This window comes from Aphelocoma coerulescens, chromosome 2, assembly GCF_041296385.1.
Source record: "Aphelocoma coerulescens isolate FSJ_1873_10779 chromosome 2, UR_Acoe_1.0, whole genome shotgun sequence".
NCBI classification, from domain to species: domain Eukaryota; kingdom Metazoa; phylum Chordata; class Aves; order Passeriformes; family Corvidae; genus Aphelocoma; species Aphelocoma coerulescens.
In genome coordinates this window covers 81,989,397-82,007,044 of record NC_091015.1, presented here as the reverse complement: position 1 = coordinate 82,007,044, position 17,648 = coordinate 81,989,397, and the positions used below count along the sequence as shown (strand labels likewise).

At 35.5% G+C, this 17,648-nt stretch overlaps 1 protein-coding gene across 3 annotated transcripts in view; it reads left to right on the top strand.

The window, feature by feature from the left end:
* Positions 1-17,648, top strand: part of RELCH (RAB11 binding and LisH domain, coiled-coil and HEAT repeat containing) — a 76,768-nt gene that overhangs the window by 17,655 nt on the left and 41,465 nt on the right. For 2 of the 3 annotated variants that reach the window (XM_069008291.1, XM_069008288.1), the window contains exons 3-10: positions 6,950-7,021; positions 7,131-7,186; positions 7,298-7,411; positions 9,388-9,591; positions 9,681-9,772; positions 10,750-11,058; positions 15,391-15,466; positions 15,858-15,953. In XM_069008291.1, coding sequence (XP_068864392.1) covers positions 6,950-7,021; positions 7,131-7,186; positions 7,298-7,411; positions 9,388-9,591; positions 9,681-9,772; positions 10,750-11,058; positions 15,391-15,466; positions 15,858-15,953 — 1,019 coding nt within the window. Of the gene's footprint in view, positions 1-6,949; positions 7,022-7,130; positions 7,187-7,297; positions 7,412-9,387; positions 9,592-9,680; positions 9,773-10,749; positions 11,059-15,390; positions 15,467-15,857; positions 15,954-17,648 lie in introns of those variants that run through there. The other variant, XM_069008289.1, reaches the window with a different exon arrangement.

Below are 17,648 nucleotides of genomic sequence, written 5' to 3'. Positions count from 1 at the left end.
AGTGTGAAACGGTGGGAAAATCTCATTTTTCTTATCCAGCCAGTGTTGCTGAGTTAAAGGACTGGATGAAATTCACAAACACGAAGCAAATCCAGTATTTTGGTGTTCTGGCCTGGAACTATAGGAACTTACTGTTCTTCAACTTATATGGAAACTTCTGGATTCTTATTACTATGTAGCTACTCTCTTTTTCAATATGTGTATTGTATATGTAGTCCTTTTCAAGGAGGCAATAGTTGTAAATAGAAAACTAATCTTATAAACAAATTGTGTTCAAGGAGCCCAAGCATTTATGAATTGTGTCCTGGAATGCAAGGAAGAAACAAGCAAAATCCCAGTATTTTATTTCTTTTCATTATCTTGGTAGGTTTTTCCTGATTCTAGTCAGTATTTCTTGGCGCTAGTGTTAGTGAGAGAACTAGTCTGATGTTTGCTTGGAGCTGTCCTTGGAACTGGGTTAGAGATGCTTATAGAAAATATAGACCAGTCAGAATTTGCATCCAGTAGAACCAGTAATCTTCTGACAGAACATTAGTAACAAAATATTGATTACTTCCAGTATGAAATTAATATAGCTGAAAATTAAGTATTAAGTAAATCTTAAAATTGATCAGTATTTTTGATAATTACCTTATAGTGATTGACTCCTGTCATACGTAATTGATGAGGAAATTGTATGTCAGGGTATTTACATTACAGTTCTGTGTTCCTTTAGAGATGTTTTTCAAAGAGTTTTTAAAAAGTTACAGAAGAACTTGAACAAAGTAAGACTGAGTATTACTTCTGGATGTTTGTAAAGACTGATAGTTTTCAAAAATATCCTGTTTCTACTTAAAATTCTAGTTCAGTCATAATTGCTTAAAATGTTGCCTCAATTCTGTTAAAAGCCATCTTCCTGAGCAATTTTGAAAACTGCTAAGTATTTATTTTGCACATTAAAAAATTATGTCAACAGAGGTTTTAAAACTTTCGCAAATCCAGTTCCTTCTTTAAACAAACTCTGGCTTATAACTTCTGCTTTTGAAGTTGTTCTTAGCTGCAGATGCACTTTGATACCTAAGTGGAAGTCCATCTTGCTTATTTCTTCTAAAATTCTTTCTGTTCAGTTAAGAGCTTTGATGCTTAGGAGATTAAAATTGTAATCTGTTGTGAAAGCTTGAGGCTTTCATATGATCTAATAGTCATATTTTCCTTTTGATAGTTCTGAGGATGAGGTTTGAATAGTTTCTCTTTGTAAATGCCCTTCTCCTGCTGCTATCTTTGTTTTTTACTGTTTGGACAGAACACATGATTTCCATATCAGTTCCCTATCTTATCAAATGAAAGATAGGAAATAAATGCACATCAGTCACTAAATGAAACGGATAAACTAGTTCCAAGTCAGAAGAACTTTAAAACTGAAGTTATAACATACCCACTTTACAAATGCTTTTACATCTTGGCAATGTTAGAAAGCCCCAAATCAAAAAAAAGGTCTGCATGCATCATCCAGAGCCACCATATTCCATTTGCCCATTATGGGTAGTGGTAGACTTAGCTGCTATATTTTTTTATTTTAACAATCCAAAAATTCCTGGAAATAACTGTATCAACTTTTGTTTGAAATTGATTTCAGTATTTAAAGACTATTAGACCACTTCACTTCATCTGGTATTAGAATCAAAATTTGACCTAGAAGCAAACATGTTTTGAAGAGTTGCTGTGAGCTTTTCATTTGAGAAATCTGATAAAAGGAAGCTACCTGAGCCCTTCTATAATGTTATTATCAGCTTGACTGAAAAGATGCAAGTCACAGAAGCCAGTCAGTGTGGATAAGTATGAAAAAACTAACTGCAATTTAGAAAACATAAATTGTCTTCTTTATCTACCCTATCTTAATGAAAATGAGAGTTACGTAACAATTTGGATAATACATTTAATAATGTATTATAATACAACAATAATAAGAGATAAAAAAAACAAAATGCATCCTTACAGCTTGCAATTTACTAGATGGAAACAACTTGTTCTCTAAGACTGGTAAGTTTTGAATCCTAACTCATGTATTAAGTGCTTGAAATTATTGTTGCTAGGATAAACTCAGTACTGAAGGATTTGGTAGGGTTAGTAGACCTCCTCCAAATACTCATAATTTCCATAAAGCAGCTAGAGAATGGAAAAACCTGTTCCCTTCCTGTGTAATAAGGATATGCCTAACTTAAGTACTCACAGCATTTGCTTTAAATAGGTTACCTGACATTCAGTCTAAAGAAGTGAATCTTCTGCCACACCTTAAATTTGCCATGGTCTAAACCCCCTACTTTGCATAATTCAAAATGTTTATTATTGCTATCCTGCCTTTAACATCAACTGAGAAGCTGATCATTTTAAAAACACATGCTGTGTTTTCAGTGCCGATAAAATTAATTCTTCCAATCAAACTCTATTTCAATCATACATATTCTCAGATTTTCCTGTATTAGCATTGATTTCTAGGTAGGCTATGAGTCTCTGATTAGCAGAATGAGATTTGAAGGGAAGAGACAAGTTCAAAAAACACTTCATTGTTTTTAAGAATTTCATTTATCTAAACTTAGGTTCACAGTTTCTGCTTTTTACAGAGCCCTTTTGTTTTTGTAACTTATGCACACCAAAATCAGAGGAAAATCTTTTTAAAACATCAACAAACAAAATTTAAAAAACAGAACACAAAAGGCATCTGTAATACAACTATCACTTGCTAACATTGCACTTTGTTCATCCTGAAAGCAAATCTGGTTTTGTTTTCCTGTTACCTGTCTTAAGCCCTCTGAAGCAGCTGTAAGCCTCTTAAATTTCTTTCCGGGTTGAAGGTCTCCAAGGGTTGAACCTGAAGACAAGTCTGCTGTAGTTCAGGTCTTCTCTGTAGCTGGTCCTGTCTCATTAACTTCAAAGCATTAATGGGGCTACTGAGTCAAGTGTTGGCCTCCCACTATTAGAGTGACAAGTTGTCTGATACTTGCTTGTGAACTCTCCTGCTGGTTTTAATTTTTATTATAGTCATCTCTTGTGCTGAAGCACGGCTTTTTGATTCGGGGCTGTTTGTGTTATGTGCTGAAGTGTTTCACATTTCAAGGCCACTTCTTTTCTTAATTCTTGTATCAGCAAAGTGGGAGTTGGGAAACCTCAGGTTCGGAAGTGCATTTGTGACAGTGGCTGCATTGCTAACTATTGTCAGAGAATTTAGATTTCTTCTGATTCACTCAAAATGTATGCACAGATTCATCAAATGTACTGGGATGTCATACAAGTTTTAGAGGGCATGATTTAGGACATCTGAAGTTCTACATTTACTTGGCAAGGAGGAAAGACTCGAAATGGCAGGAACAACAAAGCTTGTAACAGTATGAAAGTTTGAGGAAAGCTGGGTAAGCACAGGGGCCCTTGATACTTCAAAGGAGAACTACTTTTAAAAGAAAGTGTCCAAATGCCATATAGTGGCTTCACAACATAAAACTATCCTTCTACCATTATCTGAAGTACTGAGTACTTCATAGTGAAGTATGCAAAAATCTGACAAGGTAATTCATATGTACAATATAATGTTGTAATATAATTGGAAATAATACTGCTTGTACAATGCAAGTGCTGTATGATTTTAGAAGTACTGTTTATTTCCTCAACTTTTTGGCCTTGGCTCAACAAGATTGCTGTTCATGTAAATCTCAACTAGTTCAATCCCAGATTGCAAGTTGTTCTTCATAGGTAACTTCTCAATCTATGTGAGTCAATAGAATAAGACCCTTGAGAAAGTTTAATTTTGAAATTTCAAAGCTCAGCAGACAAGCTACTCATTCCTGATGTGCACTTCTCTTTTAAGGTGTATTAGATTAGCTGCATGAAAGCTGAAACATTTAAAAATGGCTGTCTGAAAGCCTTGGTCCAATGCATTGTTGCTTGCTTGAAAGATTCACCCATCTTAAGTCAGGCTTTGTAATTTTTTCCAGGATGGTAGCTGTAATGATTAGAAATTTTTAATAAAGAAAAAGCAGAAGAGCCATTGAGATTTGGAATAGTTTTCTCTCCTAAGGCAAACTAAATTGTTCAGAAATGCCCTTTCCTTGTGGGAAGATTAACCAACTTCAAGGCTCTAAATTTCTGTTCTTTGCTTTGCTGGTGTAGAGGAGTATCTGTATTCCTCTAAAGTATTCCTTTCTCAGGCTGTCTGCAGCAAAACTTCTGTGCATCATTCTTGAGGAGTGTCAGCTCCTTCACCAAGTGCTAGGAGTCCTACATGTTATCAGCCTAGTCAACCATGAAATTAAACTTCAGCTGGCTTTGTCAATGCTTCTGAAGGTGTAGTTTCAGCCTTGTAACAGGAGAGGGGAGGGGAAGAGGCATCAGGTCATTTATATTAAAATCAATACTTCATAATGGTTACAAAGAAAGGGGTTTAAAAGTTGCCTTTTTATTTAAGAGAACGTTTTAGATTCAAAAAATTAAGGTTTCTAGTGTTGATTTCATTGTTAGACATGTTGAGTTAAAAATCATTACATGTTTTGGCAGAAGATCGCATTTCAGTATAACTTAAAGAGCTTTTAATCACAGCTTAACATTTGCCTGAAGTTAATGTTATAGCTATTTGCATATATGATTGTATAAACATGTACAAACTTCTTCAAATAAAAACTACATTTGTGACTGACTTGAAAGCATCAAGGTTTGTATGATGGCAATTATAATGGTGGCATTAGTAAGATTAGATGAGGTACAACTGTGTAACAATGTTGTGTTGTGGTAGAATTATGTGGCTGTTGTGATATGCTACCAAGTGACAGCTTCTCAAATATACTGTGTTTAGAATCTTCTACTATGTAACAGAAACATGCAGCAGAGTAATCTACTTTCAAGGTTGAATGGTCCTTAGTCCTAATGACTTCTAAGAATTTTCAGCATCATTACAGTTCACTAAAAATCAATTCTTGCCGTCTGACATGGGTTTGTCTGACATGAGTTTTTTGGCTTTCTACGCCTTCAGACATGTCTTATTCCTATTTCCCTTAATTGGATTCCTGAGTTTTTATAGTTTGTGTTGTTTTTCTAACTTTTTTTATTATTTATATCATTCTAGTGCAGGGCACTCCTGATCTGCAACTGTTCTGGTCTTCAAAAATATTTTACAAGAGTAAAATGTTAACACATAGTCATTTCCATAAGAAAAGTTACTTAATTTGAGTTAAATTTTTCAAAAAGTAACAAATTAGTATCTTACAACTGTGAATAAGTAACTCAAATGCAAGGAAGTGCTAAAATTAGGTACTTACTTTACCATGAGAGCATTTTCTAACTTTGTTGCACAGAAGTATTTGCAGATCAGCATTGCTGAATGCTAGAGAGATTTTACATATTTTATTCATTGTATCCTCAGTTGCGCTTTTGTATTGCTGCAGTAAAATTCTGTGCATCAAAAAAGTTACTTTCATGTAGCAAATGTGGTGTGCTGTAGTTACTCCTTCAGTTTTTATGCAGAACTGCAAACTGAGTGAATCTTTTTTCCATGAGTGCTAATTAGCAAAAGAGTCTCAGTAACAGATGCTCACCAGAGGAAATGGTTTTATTTCAGTAACATTTTTTACCAGCAAGGGCCAATGCAGTGTTTCTGCTGTGCTTTGTCCTCTGAAAAATGCCATGTTAAATTGTTTCCAGGCAGTGATTAAAGATCTCATTGAAATTTTCTTGTTAAAAGGTGCTACAACATTTTTAGTTTTTGCAGGGGAATAAAGTAGATATGCAACTATTCTAAATAGGTTATCTAACACTTCAGCGTGGTAGGTGTTCTGTGCTCATCTCTTCTAGTTAAGTATGAGAGTCCTTCCTTCTGGCAACTGTATGTTTAAGTGTGATGAGATTAATCTGAGAATTAATGAAATGCATATATTTATCTGGTAATCTCTTAAATAGGTTTCCTGAGATGTTCTAACTGTAAATGGTTGTTAAAAAGAACATTTGCTATGTGTTTTGCAAAGGTCCAGGGGGTTAAAATTTGGAGCCACCACATACATATGACCTCAGCATCAAAACACATGAAATCCCAGTGCTCACAAACCACCACTGGCCCTTTTTGGAGGAAACATTGGAACATGAGAAACACATAACAATGACTAGGGGAGTTGAAAGGTGAATTTAAGAGAGAATGGAAAGCTGAAATTAAGTATTTTTGAATTTAAAGCTGACTCTAGATCTTTGAAAATCACTGTAAACTTTCAAGAATAATGGTGCAAAGACTTTTTTTTCTTTCAAGCTTTTTTATAAGTACTGCAGAAGAGCTGCATTTTTTGGGTATTTTGGTCTTGTGCATCTCTTCATTCGAATTCAGTGAACTGAATTCAAAATCTTAATCGACTCTAGGACATTCTTAAAACTCCACTATTTTTAAAGAGAAATTTAAAATGAGATTATTCTTTTTAGTAAGATAAAGTACGTTTCAAGATCTCCCATTTAAACTGCTAAAATTTTGGTGTATGATTTTATTCTCCAAAAAAAAGTCTGTGGTTTCAATGGGACTGTACATTAACTTCATGGTTTAAGCTTTGCCACATGGAGAGAGCTTCCTCTGCTGCCATGGCGTATTTGCTTCATTTAGATCTGTGTTCTGATTGTCCACATACTCTTCTTGCCCCAAAAAAAACAAAACATTTGACAGCATCAGCTCCCAAATATTATCCCAAAACCTTACAGCGAGTCCTTGTCAGACAGCTTGAAATTTTGACTTAGCTAACCTAAGGCCAGTGAAACTATGGAAAACGTTCACCAGTTTGCTTTCAGACCAACTCTGCTGCATGTGTTCATAAGTTCCATAAAGACTGCATGCTTTATTTTTAATACAAACAGTATCTTTTTTTTCACACCCATCCTTGCTTTTTATATTTTATTTTTGTTTCCCTTGCCTTGATTGGATGCCTGTGTGTGTTTAATCCAAATCCCTGTCCAGTCCTGGAGTTTGAACTGCGGAAAGCCAAGGAGACCATACAGGCCCTTCGAGCCAACCTGACTCAGGCTGCAGGTGGTGTACATAAACCTTTTCTTAAGTCTCTACTTTAAACAATGTAGAAGTATCTGAGCTCATCCTCTGTGAGAGAGTAAAATTTAGTTACTCTTTTTTTCCTCCCCAGAAAATGAAGTTCCTTTGCAGGAACGAAAAAATTATAAATCAAGTCCTGAAATTCAGGTAGGTGGCTGGTGATAAATGAGCTTTGCATGGATTTTAGTATGGATATGCTTCCATAGTTGGAAGGGAGATAAACCAAAGATCTAGTATATTTTCTTTTTTTTTTTCCAGGAGCCAATCAGACCTCTTGAGAAAAGAGCTCTAAACTTCCTAGTTAATGAATTTTTACTGAAGAATAGTTACAAGCTTACATCAATAACATTTTCAGATGAAAATCATGATCAGGTAAAGTTTGCTTGTGGATTTGTTTGGGGTTTTTTTACATGCCTGCTTTCCATATTCTGATCTTGTCATAAACTCAAGTGAACTAAAATGATTTTTGCTTCGTGTATGTGAGCACTCTAAAGGTTAAATATGTTAGTTAGCATTTTCATATATAAACCATGGTTTGAAAGCACAGCAGTTTGAGCAGCAGTTTCCCAAAATTTGTAGGAAGGAGACAAGAGTGCTTGCATTCTTTAAAGGAAGCAAAACAAGAAGTGAAATACTGTGAGTTGTATATTTCTTTGTATTCTGGTGTGGCACACCTTCAGTTAAACTCAAGGATCTGATTCTCAAACATAATCTTTTCCTTAAATTCTACTCAGTTGACTTCTGCAGGCTATAAAATTTACTCATTGGTTGTCCTCTGGGCATGTGTAGGTGTGTGTGTGAGTATACTTAATCACCCGTGGCACTGAGTACAGTATTGAAGAAGTTCTTGGTAGTAAGGTGTTATGCTAGATCCTTCCCAACATAGCTGTGCTTGGATGCATTTTTCTTAAGATGATCAGTTTCAACATATCTCTGTTGGCTTACATTTGATGGAAAGAATATCTTTGAATATTTGGAAGGTTCTAATTACATTCTGACTGTTTCTGGGTAGAACACCCAGTAACATCAACACCCAATATGTATTCCTCACAAAACTGGAATATTACCAGAAGAACTAAATATAGAGTTTCATCCAGTTTTATCTGTAACTGGTCTTCCCATACTTCTCCTGTGTTTCATATTCTAATAGGTAAAGCAAATATGTTGTTAAATAGAATTTCTGAATCATCACCTCCGCTGAATATTTGCACTTAACGTCCAAATACTTGTGAGAATACAGCCCCCAAAAGAGAAGAGATGAATAGTTTGTCCTTACTATTTGTGTTCTCAACTGAGAATGCTTTGTGTTGTGAGACAATTAGCAAAACAAAAAAGGCAAAATTCTTAATTCTAAAAGGTAAATATAAATATACTGCAATTAGCATATAGTAGGCACATATTTTTCTACATTATTTACATAATTCTTTGAGAAAATAATCTTTCCTCAAATAGATGTACGTGACCAGACTATGGAAAAAGTACAGTGAAGGCTGGGAACAACAGGAAAAAAGTTTAAACAAATACTTAAATTTAATGTCATTAAGGAGACCATCACACCTCTTGTGTAACAGTGCACGTACTTACTTATATATGCAGACATGGAGTAATCTTGTACTAACAGGATGATAAGATGTCAATGAGAAAAACATAGAGTGGTGGTTTGAGACAGGGAGGCCCTTGTATTGTTTGCACCTCACTATCAGTCATCTACAGAGCTGTTTGAGCTGTTTTGAGCATCAGGAGGAATTTCTTCATGGAAGTGTTAAACGTTGGAACAGACTGCCCAGGGAGATGGAGTCACTGTTCCTGGGGGTGTTCAAGAAATGACTGGACATGGCACTTACTACTTTGGTCTTGCTTACATGGTGATGATCAGTCAAAGGTTGGATTCAATAATCTTAGAGGTCTTTTCCAACCTGAATGATTCTGTGATAATGTGACTGTCTGCCTCAGGGAAATTACACCTGCACTTGTAAATGAAATGGGAACAAAACTGGTATCTCTGCCTTGTATCAACATGCATTGGCTTCTGCTAGAATTTGAGCAATGTTATTTCCGATTCTAAAAAGTGTTCATGTCTTAGGAAAAAACAGTAACATATGTGGTTTTGGAAGGTTCTGCCTCTAGTATGTTACCTAGAGCTGCCTTTAGAGTGAGACTGCTTTGCTTCATGAAGTGGATCCTTCCTCTACTATTGTTTCTTGCTGAGTTAAGCTTCTATCTGATTTACTACAATGCAGTCTTGATGTGATTATTTTGCTATTGCATCACCTGTGGTCAAATGAGGAAGAGAAATGAAAATAAAAGGAAGTATATTGTATGCTTTAGTTTCTTTTATTCTTTTGAAGGATTTTGAACTTTGGGATGATGTAGGATTGAACATTCCAAAACCTCCTGACCTGTTACAACTCTACCGTGACTTTGGAAACCATCACGTTACTGCGAGAGATGTGGTGGATGCATCAGTTGGTGTAGAAGATGATGAGTTAGAGGCTGACACTCCTATACTTGGGACTGTCCCTGTGTTTGACACACCACCACGGTCAATAGAAGTAAGGCTGTACAGAAGAAATGCTGCAGCTGTTTGCTGAACTACTTAGCTTTATTGTACTAAACTCTCCTGTTTCTGTCTTGTGTTTAGCAATGTTTAATAGTGCAAAAATTAGAAGATCAAATTAGTGTGTTAAACAGTGAGAAATGGTCTTTGATGGAACAAATCCAAAGACTTGAAAGGTATGTACTTATCAACCTACTTGACTGCTGATAAATGTTGAACAACTTTTCCATGTTTTTCTAGCACGTATATGAAAACATAACTTAGATGTAGGAAATTACTAGGAATTCTTTAGGGCAGTCTTTCCTTTTCAATACATGGTATTTGATTTAGATAAAGGAAGAGGCTTCAAACTGACTATTTCCCTATGATTACCTATATAATTTAATTTTGTAATCAGTTTTGTTCTTTCAATGTAACTTCTTTAGTTCTTTGAAAGCAGAATCACTTCTGATCTGTTTTACATAGGTTTTTTCTTTAATTAGCTTTATGTCGCTCCTTGGTACAGCTTGCAAGTACTGCCAAAAAGATGCTTGTTTTAACACCAAATGTCTTCTTTCTGAAGAGCAAGACTAGTAGACCTGACAGTATCTTTAATAACAGCAAAAAAAAAGATACTTAAAGCTTAGGTCAAAACATAATTCTGTAAGCCACAAGATACCATTCCTCTTACAAGGTGTACTAATGCAGCATCTGGGAAAGTGCATAAATTTTAAGTGGCTTTATTGATTTGCATACTTACCATTTCAGAGCCAGATAGGATAGTACATATTGATTCACCACTGTAGTGTTTTAAGTTTTGCATCCTAGATAGAGTTCCATCTTGTGACAATTTGTGTCTCAGTGCTCATATTTCAGCCAGAAGGAAATAAAACTTGTTACTCACTTGTTTCATTGATTCACTCAGAGTGCAACATTTTTCCTGCTACTAATTATTTACCAAAGTACTCAATGAAACTAGTGCTTGTTCGAACAGTTTGTTTGATGAAAGTTATTTCTGTTACAGGAAATTTTTAAACATGCATGAATTGAAGAAGAGAGCTCTTGAGTGTGTTGAGCTCTTCAGTATGTTGTCTTTAATTCTGTGCTGCAGTCGTGTGATTTGAACAGCATTTGCATGAAAGCTACAAAAATACTTCATATTTTGCTCTTTCAGTGAAATAGATCTTCTCAAGAATGAAAACTTTGCTGTGTCAACAGTTTATGGTGTAGCTCCCCATCCTTCTTTAAAACAAGTGCCTCTCACAGTCTCAGAGGACAATGGACGGTACTTGGATATCAAGAGCTCTGAGAATGACAATAAACATGGAAACATTGAGGAAACAAGCCTTGCTTTATCAGCTGAAGTGGATTCAAGGACTTCTAAAGATGATATGCTAAATTCTGTGCCCTCTAAAGAGGCAGAGAAACTGTCCTCATGTGCTCCATCATCTAAAGCTGCAGTCCACTTTGATAAACCTAATAGGTTAGTGATAAGTTGTAAACTGCATGTCATAATTAAAAATTCTTGTAAAGTGAGTAGATATTTTTCTAACAGTAAAATTCTGCCAAATGAATAGATCATTTGTGTTTTGAAGGCAAATAAAAGACTTAACATACCTCTAGGGTACAGTGCTGATATTTTTATATTGTTCCTAATCTCTTTAGGAAGGAGTACATATGATAAACCTACAGTTTTAGTATTAAGTTTCAGAATTTCTTTCCACTTTCTACTTGTTTCTAAAAGCAGCCCTGTTTCTTGCAACAAAAAAATAGGTACAATCAGAATAGTGAATGGGAAGACAAGGTAGTTCCATTCTCTTTTAATTTCATAATTCTCTTCTGTTCTGCTTGAAGACTTGTTGGAAAGTTTTTTTACCGTTTCTATGTAGATGTGTATAACTCTCCTAGAAAGCAGTACTATTTTTCATTTACTTATTTTTTAACTATCAGAAAGGTATCTAATGGCAATACTGCATTTTTGAGTTTTGATTTTGGGGCAAACCTTCACTGGGTAGCTATGATTCTATTAACTAAAATAGGATATTCGTGTTGTGTTATTACTTGGAGGCTGAGTTTGTAAGTGTTCTTGAGAAAGCCCTTTCAACCTGTACAAGTGTTTTTATAGTGAAGAGGGGACTTGTTCATTAAGTGATAGATAAACCACTGTAGTCATCAGGAGTAACATGGACCACAAACATAATGAGGGTACGTACAACTTGTAATTGTCACCACCGTGGACAAAGATATGCACACAGATCACCTTATGATCTTACCATTTCTGTTCTGCTCCTGCTTTGTATTTTATCAGTTCTCTTAGTGAGCTTTTGCTGGTGTTGATAGTGTAATTTGTTTCTAGAATTATCTTTCCATCTGAAAATACCAAGTAGAAATCTGTGTGACATTCTGTGCAGATGGAAAAATAAATGCAAGCTTGTAGTGGGGGGAAGAAAAAGAACACCCAAAATAAGAGTTGCTAACCCTGCTAGTAATTATCTTTTCTTGCAAACCCTTACAGTCCTGCTTTTTCTGGATTTTCTGTACTTCTCGCACTAACTTCTAGGGTCAGGACTGCATTTTCAATGGTACCTTAACTTTTAGAATTGGATAGGAGGAAAGATTTCTGCATATAATACTTTAGAGTCTCATAACAAATTTCTTCTCTCTTAGTTAGTGTTTAACAGGAAAGTAGAGCAGCTTAGATTTTTCTGGAAAATGGTCAGTGGTTCAATTTAAGCTTTCCAGATTTTTTTCTTTTTAAGTTTCTTTCGTATCCTAGCTGAAAATCTAGACTATGTAGTAATCAAAACTTACAGCTGTTGTGCACTGATTGCTATATACTTGTCTACCTGCTTTCATTTGGCTTGTTGCAAGTTTCTTTTTGCTCAGATTAATGGTGAGTGCTGGGTGGCATGAAGTGCATGAATATTAGATTGATGGTTTGGGGATAGTGAGGATGTATATCAAAATAGGATTAAATCACTGAGTGAGGAGTGAACTGTGTATTTCCAGTGGAATTTATGACAGTAGAGTCTAGAAGAACAGCATTTGTTTTGCTGCTCACAGCTGTTTTAAATATAACTGCACACAGATTTATTTGAAAAGTAGTTCAATGAAGCCATGAATCCCCATTGAGTTAACTTCAGAAGTCCCCTCAAATGCAGTTCACTGCAGAAATAAGTAATGCATGTGTAATATGTAGCTATTTTTGTACTCTGCTTTGGGCTTAATGTGTCAGCGAAGGGTCAAAGGAAAGCATATTTGTTTTATAGATCAGTGCCTAGTACTAAATTTTCTTCCTGGATTGTGCCCTAGATTTGTAATAATACAGTATTTTTTTTTTTACTAAGAAAATAGATTATTTGTTAAATCTTTTGAGGTCTGTGGGAGGAGCAGCAGAATAGAAATGCTGGATATTTATTGATTTCAATCCAGGGTTATTTGTAGAAGACAATTACTGTAAGTTATTCAGAATGTATTAAGAAGGGTTAATAACTGAGACTCTATCCTAAAAGGCAAGATTGTTACTACTGTATCTGTAGAGTGTATTCTTGGCATAAATCTTGCCCAGATGGGAAGAGAGAAGAGGAAGTGAGCCTGTTTTGTGTGACTGCACTCAGAGCAGCTGTGTGTGCATGCTGGCAAATGAGGACATGGCCATCATTGGAAAAATGCCTCAGTTAACAGATTGCAGTACAAAGCACTAGCAGTGGCTTAAATAGACTGCACCACATGTGTTTATTCAACTAATTTAAGGTGTGTGGTAATTTGCACCAAATACAAGGCGTCTTCTGTATATAGCAGTTCTGGCTTTTTGAGTGAATTGACTCTTTTGTCCCAAAGTATATGGAATAGAATAGTAGTGCTCGGGTTTTTACTCTTTGTACTTTCTTATGTTTGAACGCCTTCACTACTGGCATCTGTTGGCCCTTGAAGAGACTTGCCACTGACTTGTGTGCAAGAGGCCTTGGTCTTCTATCATTTTTGTCCAGCGTAGCCATCAAGGATGTTTTTTTTAGACTTCATTAAGGAGAAGCTTTCTGGACTCCCGAGTATAGCCAGCAATTGTAACAGGATCCACGCTGCCCAGAGGTTGCTGTTATTTACTGCACAGGGACATTCAGTGACATATTGTCATACTTAATTTTCAGCCTCTGCAAAGTGGGAATGAAACTTTGCCCTTATGTAGGATTTTAAGTAGGATTCAAAGTGGAAAAGGATCTGACGTTCTGTAGAATGAATGCCAAGTTGAGGGACAGCCTGGGCAGAGGGCTGGCCAAGGCCTTGCCTCTGTGTTAATGTTAAGCTGCTGCTTTGCAGTGCTTGCTCATGTTCTCCAAAAAACTGTAGAGTCTTGAGTAGAGCCTGTAAGTCTGTCAGTCAAGAGTATTTTACAGCATAAGGACTAACATATTGTGAAACAGAGATCCTTTACGACTAGCTACCATTTAAGTAGTTTAGTAACTTTTTAAAAGTGAACTTTGCACAAAACCAAGCTGATTAGAATTAAAACAAGCTTCCGTCATTAAAATTTAAAATGTACTTTAAAAATCCATACTGTTAAGAAAGAAAATTGATTTTAAGTAATAAATAAAAATTCTTATTTTTCATAGTTTTCTAAATTGTGAGAAGAGGAAAACTGGTATATTTATCAATATCATTTTAGATTAGTTTAAGTAATTATAAGTAGGAGCTTTGATTCTTAATGGGCTTTTTCAGTTAGAAAAGGGTGAATGATAGTGTATTTACTGTAAGAAGTATTATGTTTCAATCTATTAGATAAAATGCACGGCCATGCCCATAATTGTGTGTAGGATTCTGTGCACTTGGGTGCATTTTTGAGGGCTCAAAGGTGTTACCAGTTTCCACATAATAAACAGGTGTTGTCTCCTCTCAGTGTCTTTGGAGGATTCAAACAGCAGATGATGATAATGAGTGAGATGCTTTCTGTGCATGTTTTGGAAGACAAATGTTGTTTTTCTTCTTTAAACGTAGTGGATGAAGCACTGTTAGATTAGCATCTAAGTACAGGCCTCAGATAAGGCGCAGAGGAAGTTGTCATTACTGGGAAAAATAGAGTGCTGCTGCTTGCCTGTTTAATGTAGTGGTCAGTAATTGTTTTCTGAGAACATTTCTGCCAAATTATCCTCTTCAGACAAGGCTGTTTTGAGGCTGTTACCAGGGTTTGATATGGATGCGTAAGGCTTTGAGTAGCTCAGCTGTGTTGGCTGGTGCTAGATGTGGCCATGAGGCAGTGCTTGTACAGAGGCACCCTGTATGAGGGCTTAGACAGCAGTTTAAGGTTGATTTTGAGGTTCTGGCTGCGTTTGAATCCAAAGTTAGATCCCAAAGTGGCAGTTGAGCAAACTCTATTTAAGCTTGAAGCTTGTAGCTTGACTGACTACTCAAATGCTTTTGTTCAATGTGCAGAATTGGAGCATTAAGCAAAATTACTGTTTTGTGTGATTTTTGCGCCCACCCCACCCTGTTTGCATAATTGTATGCTTCCTCTTGTATTGCCTAAGCTTCCTTTTCTTCATGCTTTAGTCCTATTTTCGTCTGTGCAGCAGTTTGAAAAATGTTACATTTTTTGGAACTAAAAGTAACTTCTTAATTAGGACACTCAGGTTTTTTTTCTTGCTACAAACTAAATACCCTAAAGGTCAAAGATAATTTTAAAACTTCTGTAGTATGCATCACTTAAACATGCTTTCTGGATGTCATTTTACCTAGCTGATTAAACCAGAGTTAAAGGACTTGCTTTATCACCTTTCTGATTTATGCTTTTCCCCCCATTCCCTTTTTGATGATATTTCAGGAAATTGTCACCAGCTTTCCATCAAGCACTACTGTCTTTCTGTCGGATGTCAGCAGACAGCCGTTTGGGATCAGAGGTATATTTCCAGTTGCCATAAACTAAAAGATCCTTCATTTTGCATGGCACCAATAGTTAAACAAGCAATAATTGCTTTGAAACAAGACATAGATGGAGAGATGAATCTATGTGCATGAAAATTAAGAAATAAGGATATGGTTTCAGATTTTATGCTTAATAGTGAACCTAGTGATAGAAGTGTAATTACTGGGAAGTTTTGAGTCTCTACAAGTGGATTCATGCTTTTGAAATTACTGACACATCAAAAACTTACAGCTTAATGTGTGGGAGTAAATTAAATACTTTTCTGGTAAGTGATCAGCCTGCTGCAGTTTTTATTATTCCTTTCAAATGGTATTTTTCTGTTCCTGTGCTTCTAAAAAAAGCAAACAAGCAACTTGGTTTTCTAGGTATCTCGGATTGCAGACAGTGAAAAAAGTGTCATGTTAATGTTGGGACGCTGCCTGCCTCATATTGTTCCTAATGTGCTGCTTGCAAAACGAGAGGTGAGGAACCCTGAAATCTTACATTTTATTTTTATCATGATATTTTGTTGTTCATTTTGAAGATGCTGTGTCCAATTTCATGAAAGTCTATTACTTGCAATCATGTTCTTACTTTTGTGCATGCATCTCTGCTCCTAGAAAATGGTTTTACACCTCTGTCAGGTGAGTTCAGTAAATCTGCATGGTATCCTAATATTTCTTCCTCTGCTTAAGGCACCCATTAGCATTCAGCAAGACTGTTACTGTAGGTCCATCTGTTTGTGGCAGCACAAATGTTTTTGTTAGGGAATACCGTATCAATATGCATTGTAAAGAAAAGGGGCTATGAGTTCAAACATTGTTTGGTTTATTCTATCAGTTTAAATAAGGAATAATGTTCAGGTTCTTTTGCAGCACTATGTACTTCAACAAAAATAATTTTCAACAAAAAAAAAATTTTACTGTCTTTTCTTCAAAGCTCCATGTATCAGCCAAGTAAAGGTTCATCAAAAATACCTCTTCATAAGAAAATGAGCAATCTTGCTTATGTGTTTTCCTTAACTTTAAAATGAGACTAACTAAAAATTATGAACATGTAATGTGTATTTTGAATGTAACTGAAGGTGATGGTTTGCATAATCATTCATGCTCTATAGCATGAGAAAGGAAAGAAAAAAATGACTGGTTTTGAATTGCTTTGTCTAAATATTGCACATTACCAAATATGTTAAAAAAAATAAACTGAAGGAGACATATCAAACAAAAATTCAGTGTCCCTGTAGTTGACACTGAAATAAAAGGTTTGAAGTAACATATCTTGTTGAGCAAGTTTTAGTCCTTGTTGAGGGGACCTACAGTATGGTAGACTTAGTTGTGTGTTTTGCATAAATTCATTTTAAGGCTTTGAAAATTCCGCAAGAAATTTGTACTGATCCTGTAATCTAAAATTTTATACCATACAAGTAATTGTCAGCAGCTGACATGGTGAACTTGAGATATGTGCCATGTTTTGAAAATTCATAAAAGACTTTTTGTTTTCTGAGGGGATAGGGGTGTTAACTGGGTGCTCTGGAAATGCTTCTTTCTTTCACAATAATTCTGTGAATGTTCCTGGATCAGTGCTTAATTTCTGATTTCTTATTTATTCCTTTCCTTCCTTCTGCTTGGCAGGATGTGGTATTTTGGCTTCTTCTCACAGCTTGTAGCATAATCTGTGTAATGTATTGAATATTTTTGTGACCTTTTAGTCTGTTTCCTACTTAGGCTGTTTTACAGTGAAAGTTACATTTAATTACATGCATTTTTGCCTTAAATTATCTGTTTCAGTTTAATTGAAAAACCCACAAATGACAATTGAGTAATTGGATTACACAGGATGCTTAATGTTTTGAGAATTGAAATTTGCTTTAAAAATACCTTTTTTTAGTTACCTGCCACCTTTTGCTATAACTGTTGCAATGTTCTTTCTGATGTAGTCATGGAACTTGAAGGAAAAGTTGGGTAGATCATCTGTCGGTATTTATCATAATCAATATTATGAAAAGCTAACCTAAGAACTAGTCTGTCTTCCACAAGGTATAACTTTGAGTCTTGTCCAAAAACAACCTTATAATGAGACTTTTGCACAGAGAAGGGTGTAAAAATATACCTAATGATCACTAATTGGAGAAGGATGTGTAACAGGTTCAACTCACAATGCAAAGTGTTTGCCAGTCT